This window comes from Haemaphysalis longicornis, unplaced genomic scaffold (genome assembly GCF_048455015.1).
Source record: "Haemaphysalis longicornis isolate Haplotype H1 unplaced genomic scaffold, Haemaphysalis longicornis Haplotype H1 scaffold_2, whole genome shotgun sequence".
Lineage (NCBI taxonomy): Eukaryota > Metazoa > Arthropoda > Arachnida > Ixodida > Ixodidae > Haemaphysalis > Haemaphysalis longicornis.
The window spans coordinates 205,346,339-205,364,432 of NW_027526295.1; the positions used below are offsets into that span (position 1 = coordinate 205,346,339).

An 18,094-nucleotide genomic window follows, 5' to 3' on the forward strand; every position below is an offset into this window, starting at 1 on the left:
TACTACCTAAACATTGTTTCAAGAACTCAAATTTCGTCACTGGCCCTGGTAACAAGTTCGAAAATGTCCTTATACGTTGAAAAATGGCGAGAAATTAAAAAAAAAAAAACTGAATACGGACCTTTCATGGTAAAAAATGAATTTCTCTAAATTTGTTTTTTTCTTAGATTGAATAGATAGCACCGCCTCTCAGATGTATATATATATATATAGAAAATGAAAAACGTACGTCACGGGGATGAGCGCTTGGTTAACAGACGTCTATTATTTAACTAGTGGGATAAAAAAAACAGCTTTCCTAGTTTATGAACCCCCCCAGAGCTATCGAGACACCCCCCTTGATTCGATGCCTAGGGAAACCCCTGGGCGGCGGTGATGACGATGATGATGAAGCAATCTCACAGTGTAGTTTTAAATGCAACAGCGCGTCCAGTCATGCTGAATGAGACCCGCAATCACTTATAAACAGCAGGTTTTTGGAGTAGAGGCGCAAGTCTGGGCTTGCCACATGAGAGGGATAGGTACCTTCTTGACTTGAGGCAAATTTGCTTGGAGTGACAGGTGCGATCCAGAACCAGATGAATGAGCACAACCATGAGGGTGATGATGATGATGATTGCGATTATGTTCCTGCATTCTGGTTAGTGTTGTGATGATGGTGAGGGTGTGAACGAGAGGGAGGAAAAGGAGGAGTGTGTAGAAGGTATTGCCTTTTCTTTTTTCCATCTCGTGAACCTCGTCTCAACCTGCGATCTGGCGGATGAACGAAAAACCATCCGGGCTGGCCCCACTGTTGCCATTGCACTTCACATAATGCGTCTATCACCTGTCTCTTTTTTCTTCACAGATCCCGCAAGGGGACCTGTTTGTTCCTGGAACATGCCGAAACGTGGAAGGATTCGTCAGGAACAACGTGGACCAGACCTTACCGAACAGCGGTGCTGACTCAGGCTCTGACGTCCTCTCAACCAAGAATGGCAGCCTCAGCGGCCGGGTACAGCGGTCCGTGCCTGAGGGCGACTCGCCTCACGCTGAAAGGCACACCAAGCTCCTCTACCAGAATATACCACCCTTGGTATGCCCACGTTTAACGCTGCTTTGAAAGAATGTTCTGTACCTATGCCTCTTTGTTTTCCATTTAATCCGCACTGGCAGGCCAGAGCGTAAATGCCCTTTCCCTTTCCTCCCACAACTCCCTTAAAGATTCGCAATAGGGGAGCGTAAATCCTGTCAATCTGTGCTGAAGAAAATGAATCTGCCCGTGTTTAAGCCATAGGAATGCTTTGACATCACCCAAGTAAGATCGTTGCTAGGCAACGCCATTTCGCCAGAGTGAAAATCACCTCTATCATGGTTATAGAGGAAAATAATTCTATGCAAACAAGATAATGCATTTCCAAGCTACACCTAGGAGAGTGGTGGAATGGCGTTTCAGACAGGTTTGTAGCGGGGCATGCTTCCCACAAGCACACGACGCCGCGTACAGGCAATTGATCCCAAGGCTTTATTTCCCTTGAAATATATACAAAATCAATGGTCGCAGTGGTTCCGGGACCTCTCTCGGTAGAAGCGCACATTACATCAATGGTCGCCGTGGTGCCCTCCGTTGGTACGAGCACACACAAGGAGTATTCTAAATTTTGAAATGCGTCGTCTGCTACCGTGCATTACCAAGCGGCACTCCCCCACCGCTCGAGCGCTACCAGTTGCATTCATCTTTGTGAAACGACTTTGAATTTGGCATAGGAGCGCATATGCCCTAACCTTAAAAATTGGCGATACGTATGTGTACAGCTCGGCTATAACATATGGCACAACAGCGAGGCTGTGCTAGACTCAGTGGTGCAGCTGTAATGGCAGGATAATGTATGTACTTGCGCTGTCTTAAACTAGGCTGAAAAATAAGGAAAATAACTAGCCAAACCTTACAATGAACAATTAGATCGCGCAGGTAGCATGGTTCGGCCTAATTTGACAAGCACTCATGCAGCCTACAAGAATTAAACACAAACATTAAACTACAAGACATAAACTATAGGTCTCATTTGGTGAGGCAAACAGAACATTTTAGTTGTAATTATAGTAATTACAACTACTGGTAATTACAATTAACGACTAATGTGGAAATAGATCTTCTCACTACACACCGACATTCTTTACCCTCCATAATATGCACATTCAAGCCTAAATGTTTTTTTGTCTGTAGGCAGGAAGCCTCTTTGCACCGAAATGTCAGGTATGAGCTGTCTGGAGGAGCCAAGATGCGCACAGTTGATGGGATAGGCCAGTCTACGTCTGCTCCATCGGCACGAAGTGATTAACAGATAAAACAATAAGGAATTGTTCTTTGTCTTCAACATCTGGAAGGTGCCTTAGTGGAACATGCAAATGCAAAATGGACAACTCAGACAAGCTAGCGCAAACAACGGCCCAGAGAATACAGTCAATATGAACATAAAAAAATGCCGTATGAATAAATGAATAAATTAAGACGTAACGAAAATGCATTTGTATGTTAAAGAATTTTAAAGCATTTCTCAATAGGGCCAAACGATCTTGAAGTGAAGGTGGTGGAATTGGTCAGCATTGTGGCGGAAGGGGCCAGCATAATGGTATGCAAGAAACGGTGATTTCATTTGAACCACTTTCTCAAAGACAACCATTTAAATGCCAATGCTAATTCTTTATTTTTTATGCTCAGAAATTTTTTTGCGAAGGGGTGACTTTTCATAGACCTACCAGAACTTATTCTTCAATGTGTGATATTACATGCGGCACGAACTTTAGTTTCACAGTGATCGCTCAGGAGAAGTTCACCTAATGCTCCGTAACTGTTTGTTTGGTACACAACATCAGCTACTCGTAGACGTACAGTTTCAATTTTTCAGGAGCCCAGTAAAACTATACCTGAACTGCCATACTATTGAGTTTCACTCTGACCAAGCTTTTTCTTGGACCTACAACCGCGCAGAAAAACTTTGCCAGAACTCTTGAAAGGCTTTGTAATACATACATTAGTGTAATACGTAATATGTAAACATGTTGCCTTAAGAGATTATAGCCCCTATGGCTCCATCATTTAAAACCTCGTAAGTCAACAGTTTAAACCCAAGACTTCTCAGGCAGCAAGCTTGTAGTTTAAATTTTAATTGTGCAGGATAATTTCTCAAAACACTTGAGCACTTGTACCTACGTAATAGTCTAGATTAGCTCCATTAAGACTGATCCTTTTGTGGGCTTCAGTTACGAGGAGAGAGTGTGATCGGCATAGTGTTAAATATGTTTATTAATGCGTAGCATTTTTTGCCGAGTACCCCCACAGCCACGATGGTGTAACACCCTGCTTCTCCACAAAACTGCAGATATCGCGGAAGTACCACCTGTAATCGCTATAATGGCGTATATGGAAATAACTGATCGTACAAAATTTTGAAAAGGTAGAAAATAAGAAAATATAAAAAATTACAGAAAATGGCAAAACGTGTAACACCCACCATTTCCACAATAATGCAGATTTCACGAAATTTCCACGTATAATCGTTATACTAGCATAACTGGAGGTAATTGGTTTAACGAAATTTTTAAAAACTAAAAAATAAGAAAAATATAAAATAATTACGGAAACTGGTGAACCGTGTAACGCTCTGTATTTTCACAATAAGGGAGATTACGGGAAAGTTCCAAATGTAATTGTTGTGATAACGTGAATAAAGAAAATTCGTTGAACGATATTCTGAAAACTAGAAAATAAGAAAAATATAAAAAAAATTACGGAAAATGGCGAAGCGTTTAACACCCTGCATTTCCACAATAATGCAGGTTTCGGGAAAATTGCACCCGTAATCGTTATACTAGCGTAAATGGACATCATTGGTCGAACGAAATTTTGAAAAACCAAAAAATAGGAAAAATATAAAATAATTACGCGAACTTGCGAACCGTGCAACACCCTGCATTTCCACAATAATAGACAGTTTTAGCATATCGTTACCGTGTTTGCGTTAACGTTTACCGTGTTACCGGAAGCCGCTGGTAACGGTGAAGCCTGTGCCGTAAGTTACCGCTCGCGGTAACTCTCGCGCTGCGCAGTCGACTCCAGCAAACACGGTAAACGGTAACGTAAACACGGTAGCGCTATGCTAAAACTCTCTAATGAGGATTTCGTGAAAGTTACAAATGTAATCTTTATAGTAACGTAAATGGAGGTAATTGGTCCGACAAAATTCTGGAAAACTAGAAAATTAGAAAAATATTATAAATTTACGGGAAATATCAAAACGTATACCTCAAGGCATTTCCACAATAATGCAGGTTTCGCGAATGTTCCACTTGTAATCGTCATAATAGCGTAAATGAGGATGATTGGTCGAAAAAAAAATTTGAAAAGCTAGAGAAAAATACGAAATAATTACTGAAATTGGCGAACCGTGCAACACCCTGCATTTCCACAGTAAGAGAGATTTCAGGAAATTCCCAAATGTAATCGTTGTAATAACGTAAATGGAGATAATTGGTCTGATGAAATTTTGGAAAACTAAAAAAATAAGAAAAATATTAAAAATTAGGGAAAATGACAAAACGTATACCGCATGGAATTTCCAAAATAATGCTGATTTCACGCAAGTTCAACCTGTAATCGTTATGACAGTGTAAATGGGCATAATCGGTTGAACGAAAAGTCGAAAAGCTAAAAAAATAAGAAAAAAAAGAATAATTACGGAAATTGGCGACCGTGCAACGCCCTGCATTTCAACAATAATGAAGATTTCACAAAAGTTTCGCCTGTGATCGTTATAATAGAGTAATTGGAGATAATTTCTTGGACATGATTTAGAAAAAAAATTGGCTGGAAAAACTTACACTCAAGGCAGGCGGCATACGAATGCTACGCATTAGTAGAGAATTCTCTGAATTTCTATAGAATTGTTAATGAACATGCTGGCCCGTAGCAAATTTTGTCCCTATTGTAAAACTCTCAATGCTTACCCCACAGAACTGCAAGACGTCCATGTGCCATGAAGTCAAGTGCTTCTTCGGACCATTTTTGAACCGACAAAAAATAGCGCAGGTCCTAGTGTCTGTCGTTGTTGACATGGAGGAATTCACGAGACAAGCCGTAAGTATTGGCCCAAGCACAGGCATTGTGCAGCAGCTTATGAATGCAGCAAGCTTTTGCTGATTCAGGAATTGTCTCACTTAATCGCAAGAAATATTAGGTGGTGTTTTGACAAAGCATTATCTTGATTCAGGTGACCATTGTGCTGTTTGGGCAGTTATGCTGAATACCAGTTATCAAACTGACTACCCACTGTTGCCATATTTACAATCAAAAAGTAGCAGTAAGGTCGCAATCAGGCCTGATGCCTTATTTCTTCCCACGTTCTGTCAACTGGTCCTGCTCACATAATCTCAGTGTGCCTCAGGTTGTGGTTAAAAATGAGTAAACACCGAAGTCAGGTTCAATTTACCTTTGATGGTGACCACAAAGCAAAATCACCTGACTTCGCACAGATAGCTTTAAACGAAGTAAAACTGATTTGTACAGGACTAAGTACCATAATTTACGGCACACCTTCAATGCTGCTTACACCATGTGATGAACAGTTGTTTGCTTGGAGTGCTCGGTAAATGTTAACATCTTCTCACAACATCTTTCAGGGCTCGTGGCATGCATTCAGCGTTGGCTCCGAAGGTTATCTGAAGATTCTGGACAACACTACTTTTATGTCTGACATACAATCCCGCAAAGAAATTCGCGTAAGTCTTCCCTACTTATAGCACCTATTTATTTTCTTGCTGTTGGGAAAACATGACAAGTCTCTCATAAAAGGGTAGTAGCCCAATCATTTGTAGGCGGCCGAGAAGGCAGTGTGGCCGAGTCGATGTTTATTTAGGTTCCGACAGCTGTACCATGGCAAGGACTGGAAGAATTGAACAGGGTGCCGTTTCATATGAATGCCAAGCGTGTCCTGTGCACAAGCCGGCTGATAGGGATGATGATGGTGATGCTGATGAAGAGAATGATGATGGCTTCACTAGAGATTGTTTCTTTTTTATCAATGTTTGTACGGTTGTTCCTACATTATGCCTGGTGGAAGGTGCAACTCCTATAGACTGATGATGACAAGGTGTAGTTTCTCATATATAGCAGGAATTGAGACATGAGAATTGCGTTAGTGCCAGCACTCTATTACGGCACATTGTTCTATCATGAATCCATTTAGTAATCCCTTTTCTCATTTCTTTTTATATTCACAAAATTAACTACTCTGCAGTCACCCACAGTGCCTGGTTTCTGTGGGGAAAGGGACAATGAGCTGCCATGGCCCGTTCTTATGAGTGCTTTAATTGAACATGATACTGATGATCATGCTGGGCACGAGGGAGGCGAGGAGTCATCTTTTTCAACATCCTCCTCCGCGCGAAGATGGTTACAAGTTTATGTATTCAGAGTCCATGTCCGTGTCTCTTCCTGCGCTTTTATGTAATGTTTTAGTGCAGATTATAAAAGAGTGTACGTAGCTCAGAAGCTAAAGTTGCACGCACTGTAACATTAGCTGTGATTTTTATTGCTGCATAATTAAGTTAGCCAAGTTTGCAAGTCTGTTTGATGCAAGTACTTCAACTTATATTTTGAAAGTAGGCCTGTTGGAAGCCATCTTAGCTGTTGAAGGGAATGCAAATATAATGGGTTTAGTTAGTATCCAGTCAAAGCGGATACTTTGTGATCACTGATATGAAAACGTAAATTTACAGTTTTGTGGGTGTTATTCACTAAATATTACAAAAGAAGAAAAAACTTAGGCAAAAAGTTCAGTCAAACCTCTTGCATGAGATAACACAAATTGCGGCAACAAGCGTAAATAAGTAGACATTTAGCTGAGCTGGGGGTTTGGAGAAACTTCTTTTTGTGGACTACAAGGATTGAGTCAAACTTGATGTACTATATCAATATTACTTGATGTATATAAATAATATCGGTGTTTTTCAATATTACTGTTGTTAACTTTCATTGTTTATTGAGTAGCTATCATGTGAACAGATACAACAGCGAGGGTCAGTACCAAAAAGTTTTCATTAAGTTTGTAGGAATTAAAGGGCACATACTATGGGACGTGTATGCAAGGCACAAAAAATTGCGTTAGCCTTTTAAAATAGCTCAAATGCTCCCTAGCATCCTTCCTAGCAGTATGATGGTAGGAGTCCCCATCTGAAACTCTTTGTGCACTGTGCAGTCTATACCGTGGTAATTCACTGTATCGGAGTTCATTACGAAGATTCAAGTGACTGTCAAGTGTCTATTTGTATTGTCAAACTTCAAAATTACTTCGAAAATATTTAGCTTTCAAATACTGCTATTCTGTTTGATCCCAGATAGAATATCCTCAATACTCTGTAAGCATCCAATCTTCACACAGCTATTCTGGAAAGCTAATTAAATAACACAGGATTGTTCAGTGTATTACCCATGCTTGATGAATGCGGCAGTCCCTTCTTAAACCGCCACTTCGCGAACTTATTGCAGGTAATGGGTGCTAGCGCCATGTTGGTATGCAATCGTGAACCTTAACGCAGCATAAAACCTCGCACATGCACTGTACAAGACCACAAGTTAAGATGGGTGACGACGTAAAGACTCTGCCCAGAGATTGTAGACTGTGGGGATGAGTAGGGGACGCAGTGGCGTTACGTCCTACCATAAAATTCTTCAGTGAGCAGGACAACTAAGCTCGCCAAAAAGGACTCATTCAATTGTTGTCCAAGCCACCTTTTTCACCAGTGTGGACGGCACATTCACGCAGGTGGCCACGGTGTTCCAAAAGGAGGGTCCTCCACCAGCCCAGGAAGTGGCTGCTTGGATCATCGCAGTCAGTGCTTTCTCGGGACTCGTCCTCTTCTCGCTCATCATAGCCGGACTAATTCATGTATGTACATTACATGTGCCACTTTTGCACCATTTGAACTAGTTTAGTCAAAACATACAGTGTAAACTATTCACTCCACATCGCACATTCCCTGTTCGTAACAAAGCAAACAGTAGCCAGACATGCCTGAATCACATTATACGCGCTCCACAACTTGCCAATCGAGTAAGCAGGAAAGCAATAATTGGCATTCAGTAGTGTCAAGGCTCCCATGTACATGTTATTTTTTGTTGGTTAGCATGATACCTAAATGTTCGCAGTAGCCTATGTGGAGAGTTTTCTGCGCCCCCATGGTTACACGTCAGGACATTTTAAATCAAGCACTAAGCGAAATGGCAGCAGTGCCACTATACTACACAGCGTTTTACTCATCCCTCAGTGCCAAGCCTTGATTACCTAGTGTAACGCAATCAAAGATTGGTCATTGGTGACTGATGAAATTTAGCAGCAGACCATATGATATGTGGCAGATATCCTACTTTGAAAATTCCTCCACAAGTTCACCACCTGCTTAGCCGGTTTTGATTATATCAGGCTGCTGTGTATGTGAGAAACCTTTTAAACATCTCCCATATTTATTTCTTGGCAGCTGGGATTTTTCCGTCGACAAAAACGGGAGGCTCTGGAGAAGCTTCTAAAGGAAGAAGACGCGAACGAGTGGAACGAGTTTGCTGTCACCAAGGCTGATGTGGAGGCGGAAAAGGAGTTCTTCCGCAAGAGCATGATGGTGGGCACCATAGACTTCAGTGTCCTCCAGGAGGAGATGAACACCAGTGCCGACGACCTCAAAGCACCTGTCTGACCACGATAAGGTCGGGTACATAAGTCAGTGACCATGCGACATGCCTTTGGTTTGTGCGACCCTTTCATGTGTAATTTCTTGGCACTACTGGGGAAAGTGAGAGCCTGGACTGTGATGCACTCCACAGCCCCGGTCATGCAAGTGTGCTGGATGCTTCTCTCCAGACTTCTGGGCACTGTAATCTGTTGTGCTTCCCCCATGCTTGCATATCACCTTGTAGACACTTTTACATACTGTCCCAGTTTGTGGGCATTTCAGCTGTAAGGAGTGGTAAAGAGCTAACCATAGGCACGACGTGACACATGTATCCCACCTACTCGACGTGAAGGGTGATGGGCGATAAGCTTAAGGTAGAGAAAGAAGCCTTGAGGTCTCTAGGCACTCAAGTCACCAGGCTCACACCAACCTGATGCCAGGGCTGGCCGATGTCAGGGCGTGCCTTGAACGTCAATGGTAACGTCTGGTATTTTAACCTCGGGGCGAAATCAGCGGCTCTAAGAATGCCTGGACCTCATACATTGCACAGGCTGTCTGGTTGCTGAAGATGTATATACATTGGCGTGAATGAAAATGCGTAAACGGCAGTGTAACACCAGCTTGCGTTTGATAGTGGCTTCATGCGACTGCTAGCTTGCAGACTTCCCAAAGACTTCACTCAGGCCACATCATATATCACGCACTCTCTCACTGTATTCATGACCCCGCTCTATGAAAAGACTCTGTTAAGAAGCTGAGCACTACTGAACATACAATTGTCGAACTGCATCATAGAATAACCTATATGTCTTGCGCGCACATGCGAGTAGCCCTGGAGTTTAACCAACAATTTGCAAAGCTGGTCACGCCAAGCGTGAAAACTATATGAATTATGTATTTACATTATTATATAAGTGCACCTGATGGTGGAGTTCATAGAGAGCTTAGTTTTCTTCGTGTGTGCATAGGGGTAAGTTACACCCATATATAACTATACTCTTCAAGGTGAGTTGTCGGCATCATTGGCCAATTCTTCACCATCACGTAGATTTCTCATTTGTTCCAAGCGTTTCCATTTTGTAGTTTTATGAAGTGGGCCCATTATCCCCTAAAAACTCCCATTTCCTGGCTCTTTCCCAACATGGGCGTGTGCCACGAATAAGAAAAAAACAGCAAACAACCAGTCAAGGGTGTATCCAATGGGAAAAGGTCTGATTGAACATGTAATTATAGCACTAACAGCGCTAATGACTCCTAGCAACAAATTTCGTTTTTGTTTACCTTGAAGGATTCAGGCCTCTTTACCAGAACCCTACATATGACGAACACTGGTTACTTAACTGGAGAGTACTTAAAAATCACTGTATGGCTTACTGAGAATTCCAGAGATTCATGCAAGTAAGTTGAAAAGTCTGCACCAGCACTTCATGAGATCGCACATATGTTATGGCTAAATTTCAAAGTTCGTGAAATACCACAAGTATTAGGTGTTTTAAATGAAACATTTCTTCTGACTTCCTGCACCCTTCCCAGTCCGGAAGTATGCTACGCAGCCAGTTTTGTGTGGAAGAAATTCACGTCATCCAATGCAATGCTGTCGTATTACTAAAAATAGCGATGCCTGAAGTGATGCCGTAAAAATGTCCCTTAAGAACTGCTAATATACCGACGAATTAAATTAGTTCTGACTTTTGAGATAAATAGTTACTTGCCTAAAGCAATAGGTTATAGAGCAATAAATAAATAGTTACTTGCCTAAAGCAAGGCATAAAGTAATTCGTCATTACAGAGCCAACTGTCAGTCACTCAACCCTTGCCCTATCGCAGTTCTGTTGGGCCATCACCCTCATGGCTGACACCTCCTGCATATACAATTTGTAGTTATGGAACTTCATAAGGATTTTTGTATCTATAAAAGTGGCCAAAAGACACGGCCCACTACGTATTAGTTTTGTACAGCCAGAGGTGCTGGTGTGTATGTGTATATTTTTGTTGTAAAGCCAACCGAGCTCTCTTTTCTGTTCCCTGAAATCATGACCTGCAGTGACTAGTCCCGCTGCACTTATGCCCTAATCAATGTTTTTGTTTCATGTGGATGCAAACAAATGTACCTGTGGCTTGGCCGTTGTTAAGGACTGTTCAACTGACAGCACTTGTGGTAATTTTCCCAAAGTTAAGGCGGTACAAGTTGGTTTTCAAAGCGAGTGTGCAGCATCACTATGTTTGTCATACTCTAAATATGTACAGGAGAAAACTGCAGCTCTTTTAAGATGTTCCAATTGATTTAGGTTTACACCTTAGCATATTTACAAAAAAAGAATTTTAAGAAAACTACTGGAAGACTGTTGTGCAGTACTTTGCACAAACAACATCTTCTGTAGGTGCAATAACCTTTTGAGCTCACAAGTTCATCATTATCTCAATATAGCAGGATGGAGTCAACACAACGTTCTACTTTTTGAGCCATTCCATACTATTTCCATCTTTCAGTAGCTAGATTCATGTTTGTTTGTTACTATCAATCAATCATGATGTGATAAGGACTGTGTTGCCTTTTATGTGCATGCACAGTTTGGTTTGAAAGTAACCATTTAGCACTTGCATTTCATTATTTTGGATACTTTTTATTTATCTATCCTTCTGGCATTGTGCGGTTACGCTATTTATCAGGCACAGCTTCATTTCGAGTTGCCTGTACTGTGCCAGCTTTTAAGGGGTAGTTGCAGAAACTGCAGTGAGTGCCAACTTGAGCAGGAGAATACTGTTTTGGTTATTTATTACAGTGTCTTATAAACCATTTTTGTTGACTGCAGCCACACCCCTGTTACTCCATTGCAATTTTTTGTGTGAAGGCGACACCTAAGCGCATATTTCTTCTTTTTCTATGTTTAGTGAAGCATCATCGAACAGTTATGTTGGAAACGCTGTTTTTTCCAGAAGTTCTTTTTACTGTCCTCACAGTCACAAATGTGCCAAATAGCCAGTCATTGTTTACTCAAAGGCTTTGCAAAAAAAGTTTGAAGTTTTTGGGCACATGTAAATAAAAGTTATCCCCTCCTTCCTTGGTGTAACCCTTCATTTTTTGTTACGTCTTGCTTGGGTAAAAAACATGGCGAATTCACTGTGAATTTGTGCAGTCGAGATACGGGCCCCTTAACGCCGTTTTGATTCTAGTTCACTCTACCATAGCATAGAGATACATGAAATATAAAGCGCTATGCACCATGGTACAGTGAACTAGAATAGAACCACAGTTCCAGTGTATATTATCTTTATGTTCCCGTAAAAACGTATGTATGGCATAATCATAAAAAAAAATGGTGTGGTCGCCATAAGGCGTTCGCCTCGACGTTATCGCTATATTCCTCTCGATGCCCTTCGCTTCTTCGCTTGCAAGTAAGGATGATCAAGATGCTGAAAACACCCCTATTGGCCCCTCTTTTAACTGGAATACAGTTACAGGGGGAAATACGTCAAGCAAGGCTTATCCGAGCCGACGAGTGCCACGCCGCCGACTCCTTGAGCTCGTCATCGCCCGCACTAAGAAAGCCAGGACTTGCTATCAGACCTATGGGACTCAGCCTTGCAGATTTTAGCTCCGTAAAACTCTCTTTTGCCATTAAACTCACCACTCGGTCTCGATATACAAGGCGTGGAAAGTTCGCATCCACCCGCGTAAAAACATTGCAGTTATCGGCACCTACAACCAATCAGCAGCCAACGATTTAGCCACACTGACAGAGTTTCACCTCAACGACAATGTGTACGAGTTCAGAGCTTACAAAACTTCCCCGTACGACTGAGCGCATGGAGTTATTCACGGCAACGCCTCCGAACCCGAATCCGAGTGATCAAGAAAGTGGTTTGTGCCCACGCCACACGCGCCCAAGCTAGAAGAATGGGTGAACACAACTCCACTCTTTTGTGTCTCAGGCAGAAGACTACAACCTCGTTTTTTTTTTCGCCGGAGGGAGGCACCATTGCTATAACTTCATGAAAACCATTCTTTACTGCAGAACATTGCCAATGCACTTAGCATAGGAAGGTTGTATGCCCCATCGCCAACACTTTCATGTGCGTTGGCTGCTGTCAACTTTACTGCACAAATCAGCCTTTTGAAAGGAGATGTGCAGTATGCGGGGAAGGGCATTTATGGAAAGCAAGGAGTGTCGGCCCAACCCAGTCAACCAATCTCCAGACTGATACCCTCGTTTGGGGAAGCAGCAGGAACCAGGAGAGAAGAGAAAGCAGAAGAAGCCATAAATCTGCACCCAGGCGCCAAAATCGGAGCAAAGGCCAGAGTCACTCCATGCACATACTGCAAATCACGTGGGCCGAGCTTACATCCAGCTCACCCGCGTCAAGTCCTTGTCCAACCCCCTCAAAAAATGGTGATTTTATAACTTAGATACAGACTCCATGAAGAAGTACCCAACGTATCCAAAGCTAACCGTGCCCTGCCTGCAACCATTCAAGCCATCAGCAAGGCCAACTGACCCTCCCCTCAAACACCTTTCTCTCTCTTCCCGATCAGACAAATTAGTCGCCAAAACTAAAATCAATGTGCACCCTCATCCAGCAAGCCAGGAAGAGAGAGAGAGAGAGATGACTTTGATGCAGATAATTCAGCCTAGCTGCGAGACAGTTAAATAAATTCAGAGGAGATTGAGACATTTGCTCTTCACTCTGCATTTTCTCTGCTAGTGCGAGAGACAACTCCCCTCCTATCACAAAGGCAAAAGAACATGCAAGGATTTCGTCGGAAAGTCCAGCAATGGCAAACCCCAAGCCATCCAAAGCCACCTCCCCTGAACTGAAACCCAACCCCTGAATTTCTTGCATTGCATAAGTATTGAAGGAGTAGTGACACGAAATCTCAAAGCTGAGATAACTATGTAAAATGCTTCCTTTTTATCAAGAGATATCTCCCAGCAAGTTTCAACAGCAACCGTTCACTATAACATACTTTAAATCAATTTTAATCTCTGCCCGTACGAGAAAGCCCAGAGCGGGCCGACATGACATCATCTACTCCTCTCCCCAAACTGCCGACGCGGGGCTCCCGTGACGTAGCCGACGCATTGGCTGCGGCTGGCGCGCGGTGCGGCGCCGTGTTTACGCGTCATGGTTTTTGGACTCACGTCATGCTGGCCGGGCGCGTGGGGAGGGTGAATACCGCTGCCGGTCTGGACACGCGCGTCGAGACCGGCAGCGGTGCGACAAGAATGGTGACGTCACAGGAGACCCCCAGTCATGGCGGCCGCTTGGCGTTCGTTTTGTCGAAACCGAAACTGACATGAATAAACGACGCCGTAAATGATTGTTTACGCTGCGATCGGCCGTCTAATGTGCCATTTTATGATTAGTGGGCTGGTAGGCACCTATAGCAGCGAAAAAAACGTGACACGAAAATTTCGTGTCAGTACTCCTTTACGACAAAAGGAGAATTAAGAGGACCGGACAAGGTGAAAATTTTCAACTGTATTTTCTATTCAAAAAAGGCAATAAACACATGTGGACTATGTGTTGGAGGAGCAAATTTCGCGCATGCGCCGAGAAGAAAAAAGAAAGAGAGGGAAGTAAACAGAAACCTACGTTGACAGCAACATTATTGCTTGTGAACACTGGCGTATGGCATGCCGTGCAACGGTCTGTTAGATATATTCGTTTGTTGTGGTTGAAACCTCCTTAGATGACGTTTTGTTTCTTTTTAGACAGCAGGATTAGCATTGTATTGGCGCACTCATCTTCTTTCATGATCTCTCGTGAGATCTTACCATTGGCACAAGCCAATATGTGCGCTGTGTAATACTGTATGCACTAATACGATTTGTAGGGGAGTGGTAAATTGTTTAACACTTGTATCTTCTGGCTTGCATATTGGTGTTCTCTGATGTGTTCGTTTACATACCTTCCACTTTATCCACCGTATGCTTTCCAACATGACACTGGGATTTTGTAGGCCATGAACTTTTCAATTGAACGTATTTCTGCCTATTATTCATGCCACATTCTTTATCACCTGCCTTCCTTCCGCTAACCTTTCCGCATGTCCCTTTCAGTTTTGATAGTAGTGCGAAAACAAACGTTAACATCATTTTTTTCATCCAGCTTTTTCAGTCTGTGCGAGACTTATGTATATACTACAGGCTTCCTATTCTACAGATATTCTATACCTTTGCTTTTACTTTTTCTTGCGATTTCCTGGTGAAGCCAATAAGCTGTCGCAGTACACCTGATGTCTCAGCCTTGAAGTCTGAGGTGTCATGTTTGTGTGACGGTCGGACGTCGCCACTGGCTGCCGCGGACAACACGTGCTCACACAAAAACGTGCTCCCACGTGGAGAGACCACGTGCGCGGGTAAACACGTGCTGCCACGAGCAAAGACCACGCGCGCGCGGAACATGCGCCCCCCGCGTATTCGGAAATGTTGACCTTGAAGCGCCCGGAAGGCTCGCAGGGTGGCGCGCCCGCACGCGGGGCGATCGTCTTTCGAGGCGAGGGAGGCGCAGAGCAAGATAAAATTTGAGGAGCGACTTTGTGACATGGAGGACGAAAAATGGGCCGCGAGGGGGTTTAAGTACCTGTATTTGAGGAGCGTGGACACGCGGTGGAGACGGAGGACCAGACAGCTGACCAAGCGGTGCGGAAAGTCGGTAGGGGAAAGCGGGGTTTACACAACAGTTAAAAAGCAGGTAAAGGCAGCAGAGACGACGAAGTGGGCACAGAGATTGGAAGCGAAAAAAACCCTGGAGACTTATAGGGCAGAGAAACGGGAAATTAAGAGGGAGGGATTCTATGGCAATACGAGAGGCAGTGCGTTGCTCTTCGAGGCACGGGCAGGGTGCCTGAGAACCCGGGCATACACGGGTAGCTACAGGCAGCAGGATGAAACGTGTGCATGTTGCGGCAGTGATCGGGAAACTATAGACCATATTGTCAGGAGCTGCACAGAGATACGGCCACCGCGGGGTGAGGGGGAAACGACGCTGGCGGAGGCTTTGGGATTTGGGGCGAGGGGGAACCTCAACTTCAAGGCCATAGAAGTGACGAAGAGGCGACTGGAGTGGTGGTGGAGGAAAAGTAGGGAAGGGATGGGTACGCAGGCGGAGTAATCATGCGGACGAGAATTTAGAACTGCGAGGGGAGAAAAAAAGGGGGGTGGGGGCGATGAGTTTAAAACAGAAAAGAGGGAGAGAGGGGAGGGAGGAAGCAAGTCTATAGGTTAGCTAGGAGTAGGGCAAGTAAACGTAATAAAACAGGCAAGTCGGTTGCTGACAACCGACGCCCCGATTCAAAGGGAAAGCCACTAATCATCATCATCATCGATGACCGGCCGGTTCCCAGTATTCCCCAACGAGCTCGTCCTTGCCCTCCCTGTACGCAACCCAAGGGGGGTATAAGAAGGCGAGCGAACGAGGCCCCCGACGCCCCCCGTTCTCTCTCTCTCCCGACTGGGCACCATCCGGCCAGGCCGAACGAGGAAGCCGCCCGTAGGAGTCATCCGATCGCGCGCTCCCTCCCCAACCCGGGCCGAAATTGCGACGAGGGGACATCCGGCTTCTGAATCTCCCGAACTTCGTTGACCAGCCAGCCAACGGCCTCATCTCGGGTCTGCGTCCACGGTCCAGCGGAGTACGGACCACCTGCGCTGCCCGGCATGAGAGTTCCGGCACCTCCCCAACGGCCCAGCCGAGCACGTGCACACCGTAACGCCGCTTGCGAAAGAGTTCCCTTGCTCCACGACCCGGCGCCAGCCGCCCACCTGACCCACCTCTACCGAGCCCCAGCCTCTCCACGGGTGAGCGCACCGGCACCAGCACTAATTATTGTTGATTAAATGGTATATTTGAGCCTGCGTTGTCTCTTTTCCCCTCGACTCTGCGTGGCCCCACTTAGTTGGTAGCGTGACGCCATGGGTCTAGGCCCACTCGTCACAAGCAGTGATTTCCCTACACCCCCCGTAGGGGGTGTGTAGACCCCCCCCCCTCCTAGTTTTTCTGGACACCCCCCCTTGAATCCCCAAATTTCACTCTTGTCAGTCCTTGTATGGACCTTTTTCAGTATCCATCTGCGCATGCGCGGGCTGCCCGTCTGCTATTCTTGGTAGTAGCCTCGGGCAAAATAAACAAAAGTGCGCCCCCCGAGCTTGCTGTTCCCCAGCCTGCGAGACGTCTTCTGCACATCTCCTGCTGCTGCCAATCACAACAGCCACTGTTGAGCGCTCGTTTTCGGCCCTCAACAGGGTTTTGTCATCAGAAAGAAGCCGTCTTCTTCCCAACCATGTGAATGAGCTGATGATCATAACTATCGAAGGTCCGGAGGTACCCGATGCGCGAGATGCTATTGACGTTGACCGACATGTTTCTAATCATTTCATCGCAAACTTGCGGTGCAGTGCTACAGCAAGAAGCCTAGACGGTTGTAAATAAGGTGCGGCGTTATGAAGTTCTAGTCTTCAAAAATGCGCACTTCTCCAATTTTTATTTTGGAATTTATTGCTTGGTTCTTTCATTCGCAATAAAAACGCTTTGTGTTTCTGTAAATGTATAAATAAAATTTCACGCTTTCGACATTCGAAGATTTTTTTCAGCGCCTTTATTTGGCCTAGTACCATGTGCCCGGTCTTCAATTGCTTTTGTTTTTATGGACCCTGAATTATTAGCGCTGCTTTCACGCTGCGTCAAGTAAGACGTGTGCAAGTTTAATTATAAGAACTGCAAATAAATAACATATCGATTCGTCACGGGGATTAGCGTTTGGTTAACAGACGTCTATTATTTAACTAGTGGGATAAAACAACAGCTTTTCTAGTTTATGAACCCCCCCCCCCCCCCCCCCTCCCCGAGCCATTGAGACACCCCCCCTTGATTCGATGCCTGGGGAAATCCCTGGTCACAAGTCCACTCGTCATAGGCCAACTCGTCACAGGTAAACTGGTCACGAATGCCAACTCGTCACAGGGCATTTCGTACGAGGAATTCTCGTATCACCGGAATATTCGTCACACGGAAAACTCGCATTACGAGCTCGTTTTCTAAAGTGATGTTTCCGCCTGCTATATATACGTCGCCCATTTCAAAATGATGTAGGCGAGCGAGTGTTCTTTCCAAGTTTTTAACGCAGGAAGTTAGGTAACTATGCCGCTATACCGAAGTATAATAAAATGATAATAGCCTAATAGCCTGCAAATTTGTATTATATGGCACGCAAAAAAAGTAAACAAATTGTTATAAATGACGCAGTGAACAGGTACATGAAATAAAAAATGCTTATTGCACTCTCTTTGTACTGTTGTACTATTTGTACTATTGCACTGTTGTCTCGTTGTGTAGGCGTCTTCAACGCTGGGTTGCGACGTTGTTCACTTCGTCAGTACCGGAAGCGGAT

The 18,094-nt window shown here is 44.3% G+C and overlaps 1 protein-coding gene across 1 annotated transcript in view; it reads left to right on the top strand.

Moving 5' to 3' along the window:
* The window catches only part of LOC144169803 (integrin alpha-9-like), a 66,745-nt gene extending 54,981 nt beyond the window's left edge, over positions 1-11,764 (top strand). Inside the window, exons 23-27 of the mRNA XM_077699162.1 lie at positions 848-1,075; positions 4,994-5,116; positions 5,659-5,757; positions 7,803-7,925; positions 8,515-11,764. Coding sequence (XP_077555288.1) covers positions 848-1,075; positions 4,994-5,116; positions 5,659-5,757; positions 7,803-7,925; positions 8,515-8,727 — 786 coding nt within the window. The 3' untranslated portion in view covers positions 8,728-11,764. The remainder of the gene's footprint in view (positions 1-847; positions 1,076-4,993; positions 5,117-5,658; positions 5,758-7,802; positions 7,926-8,514) is intronic.
* The last annotated feature ends 6,330 nt before the right edge of the window (positions 11,765-18,094 follow it).